At 33.9% G+C, this 8,838-nt stretch overlaps 1 protein-coding gene across 1 annotated transcript; it reads right to left on the reverse strand.

Moving 5' to 3' along the window:
• Positions 1 to 2,814: 2,814 nt before the first annotated feature.
• Positions 2,815 to 3,429, reverse strand: LOC123551505 (uncharacterized). Its single transcript, XM_045340532.2, has one exon. It carries the CDS (start codon positions 3,427 to 3,429, stop codon positions 2,815 to 2,817), a length of 615 nt encoding a protein of 204 aa, XP_045196467.2.
• Positions 3,430 to 8,838: the final 5,409 nt, after the last annotated feature.

Genomic DNA, 8,838 nt, shown 5'->3' on the forward strand with positions numbered 1-8,838 from the left:
CTGCTTTGTTGTATTGAATTTACGAAATAAGGCAAAGAGAAACCTACTGGATCCGTCGTCTCAACATCTTACAAGCTACAGGCATTGATAAGGGTGATTAAATTATCATTGTTTGTCACCTTATGTATACACATACATGTTACAGCCTGCTTTCGCATATTCTTCTCACAGAGATAGCTTAAAATGATAAAAAAACATCCTTTCAAATTTCCCATCTTTTTACACACACATTCCTGAAACAGCTAACACTATCTAGATCATCAATTCAATTTTAACGTTTACAAGTTAATAATCAACATATATTTCAGATTTAACATCACTCAAGATAACAAAACCCATTTCTGTCATTTTAAAGAACTTACTACAAACACACAAATGTAAACCCCATTTTTAGATTAATGCAGTCATATCGAAGAATAATTTCATAACATAATAGAACATGAAGTTTTCGGTTATACGTAAAAGACGCATGTGTTTAGTTTTGGCGTAATTGTCAAATTGAAGGATTCCTGAGATTTGCTAAAGGAAGTGAAAAAATCTATGAACTCATCAGCCCAAATTTTTTCCTTTATTTTAAGATTAACTGATGCATGTAGTGGAATGGATGGGGAGGACTGTAACGAAGCTGAATTAAGACAACCAGAATTACCAGTAACATGATTGTGTGCCTGGACATCTGGTGATTCCACATGTTGTTGTTGTTGCGGCTGTGACTGTACTGTTTCTGGCGCTTGTATTTGCTGCGGATGTATTTGACCACTTTGACCCAGGACTTGTTGAATTTTGTTCTCCACTGTGGACTCCAGTTTGTTCGTTAAAGTGTCAACAATATGTTGAGTTTGTAAGGAAACACTTTCCACAGCAGGAACCGGTGTCGGTACAGCTGGTGTTACTCTTCTAGAGTTCCTATATCTGGTATTCTCACTAAGCGCAATAATGGCCTCATCATTCGTGGATGATGTTGTAGTGGCTGTATGCGAAGCCGCCCTTTTTTTCTTGGCCCCTGGATTGCTGCTTGCGCTACTCCTTTTTCTCGAAGGCATTTTGCTGAAACAATGATATATAAGGCATTAGTAAAATTTTAAAAGACATTAGCATATCGGAAACTGATTTTAATTAAAGCAATGTCTCTATGTGCTCAATATACTTATCAATATAGTAATCGAAGATAAAATAAAATGTACATGTCATGTTATGTCCCTAACATATATTTTAAACAACAGAGACATAGTTTTGCAATTCCATAGCTAAAGCTGTTTGTGTTACGTCTGTTATGTAATGTTTACAATACTTGAAACAAAGTGGAGGCCGTAGCGAGTTTCTGGGTAATTTATCGATAATTCAATTATACAAACATTTGTAATAACTGTTCAATCCTAATTTTTACAAGAAAAAACATTGGTCGTTTTTTAACGTTTGCTGACAATGCATTCAAATTCACAAATAATGACTCTGGTAAATTAGTCCATAGCAAAAATTGGTATATTATGAATCATACAAGCTATCCCTGCTTATACGGGATTGCGGAAAATATATTATGACGGATTCTTGGAAAGTATTATAATATATGTATAAATATTTATCTTGATAGTGATTGTGAAATTATATCACCAAGTAAGGTAAAGTCAAAGACTCGGAGAGACTCTCAGAAAGAGATATATATATATGATTATTTGTAAAAAACGTAGAAGCATTGTTAAAATTATGTTACAAATTCACCGAGTGTGCCTGTGGTAAAGTCAACATCTCAAATGACTCACAGAAAGTTATAAAATGCATATGTACATAATCACACTTCACGTGTAAGTGATTGTAAGAAATATGTCACCAATACGTAAGTTGTGCCTGTGGTAAAGTCAAAAGACTCACAGAAAGTGATATATGCATAGATCATCACAAATTACATGACAGTGACCAAGGTAAACATATCACAAAAATTCACCAACGCATGCCTGTGATAAAGTCATAAGACTCACAGAAAGTGCTATAATATAGGTATAGTCACAACAAATGACGATGAACGTGGTACACCTTACACAGAAAATGTGCCTGTGGTAAAGTCATAAGACTCACAGAAAGTGATATTTGCACAGATTAGTCACAAATCACACCTTTAAGGCTTACACAGAAAATGTGCCTGTGGTAAAGTCATAAGACTCACAGAAAGTGATATTTGCACAGATTAGTCACAAATCACATGTCGGTGAACGTGGTAACCTACCACAAAGAATTCACAAAATGTGCCCATGGTAATCATACGCTCAACACACTAACACTACATGTGAAAAAATTACATATTCATAGAATGTGTCCGTGTTAAGCCACCGAGTTACCAGAAGCAACCTATATTGACAAACTTACATTAATAAAAATGCCGATTAGTGATTTTTGAAGTAATGCTTTTATAAATTTGTGGTATAATCTATTATCATAAGGACATCAATCATTAGTACATGACATGTGGTATTGCTATAAAATTTAAATCACAAATGAAAACAGCATTTACATAGATTGATTAAAAAGGGAGCCGCATGCTGTGGCAGTGTACATATCCTTTTTTCTTTTTTTTTTTTTTTTTTTTTTAATTATTATTATTTTATTATAGAGGAGTTGTTATCTAAGTGTACAGCTTGCTATAGCCATGTCAGTATTAATCAGACATACAATATTGAGTTCATTTATCAGGTCATTTATCTGTAAACTATACAAATAATTAGTTAAAATGCTTGTTTTTGGGACTTATTATTCCCTGTAATGCTTTATAATATAATTCATGGGGTCATATATGTAAATAAATACTCCCCTGAAAAATTTTCATAAAGCCTGTCTGACCGCCGTCATAATAGCATGCCGCAACAACCTGTAGAAGCGTTTCTGACCAAATGGGCCCAGATGGATCCCGTCCTTGGCAAAAATCTGTGTTTGGGCTCGGAATATTCGTCTGTGATTCCAGTAACGGATGTGATTGTGGTCTCCCAGCAGTGTTTTAAGTATATGATTTGCTTGCACCCGTTTTGACTCGTATTGTTCTTCTGTTGTGTTTTTCGGCTTGGAGCGTGTGAATAATTCACACACAACAACATGTACAACGTTATAGTCTTTCTGCAGCATTAAACCTATTTCCTCTAATGTACTGGCTACTTCAAGTGGCTGTATTCCTGAGTCAATGTCATTTTCCCCTAGCTGTAGCACAACAACACGAGGCTTGTGTGTACGAAGAAAGCTGTCGAACCTGCGTTTGAAATGGTTCGTACAGGTTCGAAGACCATTATAGTTTTCACAAGCCAAGAGTCCACCAAGTCCCTTGTGGAACACAGAACATTCCTTCATGTCGTAGTTGGCAGGCAGCATCTGACGGCGAAAGTTATCATCAAGCCTACGAATAAAACTATGTCCTAAAATTGCGACTGTAACTCTTGAGTTTTCCATTTTGAACGTTCTTTGTTTAGAATCCAAACTTCTTTGTTTCCATCGTGTAAAATAGTAATTAAGTCCAAACCTGGTTAACTAAGTAAATCTCCCAGTCTTTTTAATATTTTCCTTTGTAATGTAAATGATATTTGTGTAATATTCTAAAGCAAACTGATCAAAATTGTATAAAAAGTCGATTAAAATCAAAATTGTCTTTGTGTTTTTGCAACCCACGCACGCTGAAGAGAACTGGATCAAACCGGTTCCCGCAAGGTATCAATTCCGTGAAGCCGTTCCTCCCACTGCCCGTCATAAATTACGCTGATGCTACCTACGTAAGCATAGCTTGTATTTATCAATTAATTATTTTTTTTTTTGCATTTTATTCGAGTTTCATATATGAGGTTTTTCTGACAAAAAGGAAACTTTTATACACATTCCTCAGCAACCCATTTATTTTCACTTTAGTTAGAAATCATTACATCACTACCCCGCCTCCCCCCTTTTCCGTTTGTTTTTCAACTTTCCCGACACATCTTAATTAATTATTCAACATTACATCGAACTTCTAGCTACAATGATAAGATCTACTGTAAATGTAATGTAACAAAGTTATATTATATTGAATAAACGTCTGAATATGCATTTCTCTTGTTAAAAGAATACAAAACTGACGGCGCCAAATGACCAGTCGCTAAATCCGATCGCCCCGCCTCTTAGATCACGTGGTCTGGAAACGCGAAACCTTCGACAAACAAGATCCAAAATGACGGATACGAAAATGCGGAATAATTTCCCTTAACATGTTGGCGGATATTTCTTTCTTTTCAAAACGTCATTGTGACTAATAAGTTTGTTAATGAGTCGTATATCAACACTATGAAATGGCTTCGGGATGGAAATAACATTATTGAGGTTAAAGAGGCTGCAGTTATTAGACATGTAAGAAGGTGGTTTGAAAGTCAAAATGTTCCGCTAAGGTTCCACGTGGAGTTGAGAATTGTAGTTTTCTTCACTCTCGTATGTTTCTCAAATTCTATACTGTATTTTCGTATGTTTCTCAAATTATGTTTCTCAAATTCTATACTGTATTTTCGTATGTTTCTCAAATTCTATACTGTGTTTCAACTATATTTTAAAATCTATTGTTGTTTAAAAGAACATTTTCAAATGTAGCCCGCTCGAAGAAAATACTTTAAAATCGTTGCATATTTAACATGATAGAGGCATACATTTTACCTTTAGTATTGCAAACCAAGACGATGATAGACGAGACGAGAATCTCCCCTTGGAGACAAAGCTTGTTTAGAATGCATGTGCGAGCGTTTTATGACATATATTTAGAACCAAATATAAGTTTTGAAAATATCGTTTTGGAAGTTTACGCGCATATTCGCGCCTAGATTGTCTACGAGGACTTACGACAGTGCTAAATTATGCATAGTTCAAATAAGTAACACAATAATATTGGTTATAGATCATTTGTTGATATTTTAACAAAATTTAGTTTGCAACAAAAGAGCAAGATGATTGAATGCATATTATGTTTTAGAACCGACTTATGGTTGTTTCGAAAAGACCCTCTTATAGACAACGTCAATTCGACACTGTTTTTAGAAGAAGTCGGCTCTCATTTTATTATGATTCAACTGTCATACGTATACTACTGAAAACAGATGTTTTCTAGACTAATGTTTAAAAAAATACAAGAAGCATAATTATTCATTTATTCATAATTTTACTATGTTTGAACTGTTCTATGTGAAGTTGCACTGCATAATTATAGTAAATGGTAAATGACAAAATGTTTATGCATGTATGACAAATCAAACCTGAAATCTGTTGAGGGAAGTCATGTTGTAGAAAATAATAAGTAGAAGCACTACTGGAGAGGTGAGATTTTGGAGGGGTTTGCTTGTATCATAAAATCAGTGGGGCTGGTATTTGGTACTTACAAACACTTTGAGAAATAAATGATATTGTAAGATAAAAAGGCAAGGGTTTACAGGTCGGATATGGAAAAAATGCGCCAGATTTTCTTAAAAGCCACAAAATAGAACAAACTAGAGATTTGAAAAGTTTCCCCAAGATCACAGGTAACAATATTGTTACTTTAGCACATTTATAGATGGCTACCAAAATATTTACCTGAAATATAGTAATTTTACAAACTCGTAAAAACCCTAGCAGTAGAACCATGGTTGTGAGAAATTATGTTACTACTTTGAACTTATTTAAAAATGGCCGCCATAAAATCCATAAGGTGCATTATCCATTAGGTGTTAACAATGCTAAGCCAAGCACAAGCACATTTTCATCCTCAAATGGAAGTAAATCTTCAGTAAAGGAGTGGCAAATTGCAAAACAGTAAATGCCATATACCTTATCACAAGCAAGAAATGCAACAAACAGTATGTTGGGGAAACCAAAACGAATCTGGCCAAGCGAATGAATCTCCACAGATCTGACTGGAAAACACGCAAATTCAATCGGTCGCCTGTAGTTGAACATTCAACATGGAGCGTCACACCTTTGCGGATATCCTGCTGTGTTGTATTGAATTTAGCAAAGAAGGCAAAGTGAAACCAATTGGATCCGTCATCTCAACATCTTAAAAGCTATAGGCATTACTAAGGGTGATCAATTTACAATTGTTTGTCACCTTATGTATACACAGAGATGTTACAGCCTGCTTTCGCATATTCTTCACACAGAGATAGCTTAAAATGATGAAAAAACATCCTTTCAACTTTCTCATCTTTTTACACACAAATTCCTGAACAGCTAACTCTATCTAGATCATCAGTTCAATTTCAACGTTTACAAGTTAACAATCAACATATATTTAAGATTTTACATCACTGAAGATAAAAAAAAACTCCATTTCTGTCATTGAACTTACTACAAACACAATATTAATTATGTAGGAATGTAAATCCCATTTTTAGATTATTGCAGTCCTATCGAAGAATAATTTCATAACATAACAGATCATGAAGTTTTCGGTTATACGTATAAGACGCATGCGTTTAGTTTTAATTATTAACTAATTAATTAATGTATTGCATTTTATTCGAGTCTCATATATGAGGTATTCTGACAAAAAATGTGAAGCATTCCTCAGCAATCCAGTTATTTTCACTTTAGTTAGAAATCATTATATCACTACCCCACCTCCCCATTTTTCCATTTATTTCTCAACTTTCCCGACACATTTTGATTAATTCCCTCTTTTAGCAACAAGAATAAAATCTACTGTAGATGTAATGTAACAAAGTTTTATTATATTGAATAAGCGTATGAATACGCATTTTTCTTGTTAATTACAGACCTCTAGAAAATCTGAACGTAAATAAGTCAGCTATATATACGCTAATATGCATGTTATTGTCATTTACTCAATACATCAATCCACAAATACATCAATCCACAATATCAACTTTAAATAAAAGAAATCGCTTACTCATTTATGCCTAGGTGAATAAACGTAGGGAAATACATATTTCTAATAAAAAATCGCAAATGGCGGCTAACAATGTATTACACGCCGTAATTCATTATAATTTAATAACGTAACACAATTTTTCATTCACCTATCTATCTCTTTTTAAACTGCCGTATAATTAATAAAACTACTTTCAAAGCCCTAACACAAGCCGTAATAGTAGTAGTAACAAAACGGACGAAAATTGTAATTAATGTTTGTTATCTGCCGTGCGTTATTTTTCAATGTTTTTCTGTGATATCGGCATTTTCTTAATTTATACATTCCCCAATAAATCCGAGAGTTTTCTTTATCAATCAGGGTATCAGAATCCTTTCAACAAATGCATGTTTAAAGTTAGCACAGGCGGTGTGATAAACTAATGAACAAATAATATTTTTGAAATTATACATACTCCAACAGTTCAAATATATGTCATTTTTAAAGGCACATCTGACAGTTTCCTATATGTATATAGGTAAAAATTTTCCTACGGACAGAATTTCTTTAAACTTTGTGTACTGACTGAGAATCAAGTTTAAAACGGAAATATATATTAAAAATCATAGGTACCGGTGCATGATCTTGAATTATCTGCCCTTGAAAATACTAAAAAGTCCAATTTTCAAAGGCAGATAATTCAAGATTAAGGCAAGGAAACTGTGCATTTTAATTTATATTTCTATTTTAGTCACCATTTGCATTCAGTGTACAAAGTTTAAAGAAACTCGGTCTATGGGAAAGACCAGGACTTTGAGGTATCATTTTGTCATGTTCATAGTCAATGACAATTGACACAGTGTCTATATTGACATGGCGCAAAATTTTCTTACGGATAGAAATTCTTCTTTAAACTGTGTTTACTGACGGAGCATCAAATCAAAAACAGAAATATAAAATAAAGCAAATCGTAGGTACCCAGCCTTGGTCATGAATTGTCTGCCCTTGAATGTAGGAAAATACTGAAAAATCTATTTTCAAGGGCAGATAATTCAAGATCAAGCATGGGTACCTATGATTTTTAATATATATTTCCGTTTTAAACTTGATTCTCAGTCAGTACACAAAGTTTAAAGAAATTCTGTCCGTAGGAAAAGTTTTGCCTATATACATATAGGAAACTGTCAGATGTGTCTTTAAATAAATATATAAATCTCAATTCACCATTTTAGGCAATCGTACGTAGTTTTTATTTTGACAACTCTTAATATCATGTCATACATTTTCTTTTCCCGCTGCTTCCACAGGATACGATACAGGGTAACAAATCAAACGCACTCTATTTTTATACAACCACCATTTTCTACTTTCAAAACATAACACATGCTGCTCTTCTGGTAGAATAGGCGATAACAAATCAGGAGAATGCTATTTCTAGATTACTGCTACCAATGACCGGAACAGATGCCTGGCATCTGTTATCAATATAACCATATCTTATGGAATTTTATTGATCGATATGTTAAGTTAACATTTATATATCGAACTATATATGCCGAAAATACGCCATTACGTTTTGATTTATGCTACCCTTGAAAAAGGCGAAAGCTCTCGGTGTATAATTAAGTTTTTGTGCTCTTGTATCCTTCTGAAATCAAGTGTGTTTGAAAGGCATTTCGGTGATGTTTTTTATTTATTTTCTCACACATACATATATATATATACATACCCTCTGATAGCGCTAAGTACACCGGAACGACACAAGTGGCTGAAATCTTCTTGCCAAAAGAATTGTCTACTATATATATATATATATATATAATATAACAACTATATGCACAACAGCATAAGCAAGAAGCGTAAAAACACGAAAATCTTATCTGGCCATTCATCTTAGGGAAAAAGTAGAACGCATCATGTGTCTCACCACTACGGAACATGATAGTACCATTCTCAGCGATGCTCAGACGAATGCAGACATTCTTAACTGTCAATCCAAGGCA

Source organism: Mercenaria mercenaria, chromosome 15, assembly GCF_021730395.1.
Source record: "Mercenaria mercenaria strain notata chromosome 15, MADL_Memer_1, whole genome shotgun sequence".
NCBI lineage: Eukaryota > Metazoa > Mollusca > Bivalvia > Venerida > Veneridae > Mercenaria > Mercenaria mercenaria.

What these genes read in the sequence shown, in the direction of transcription:
- LOC123551505 (XM_045340532.2), bottom strand. Translation starts at nt 3,429, where the DNA reads ATGGAAAACTCAAGAGTTACAGTCGCAATTTTAGGACATAGTTTTATT.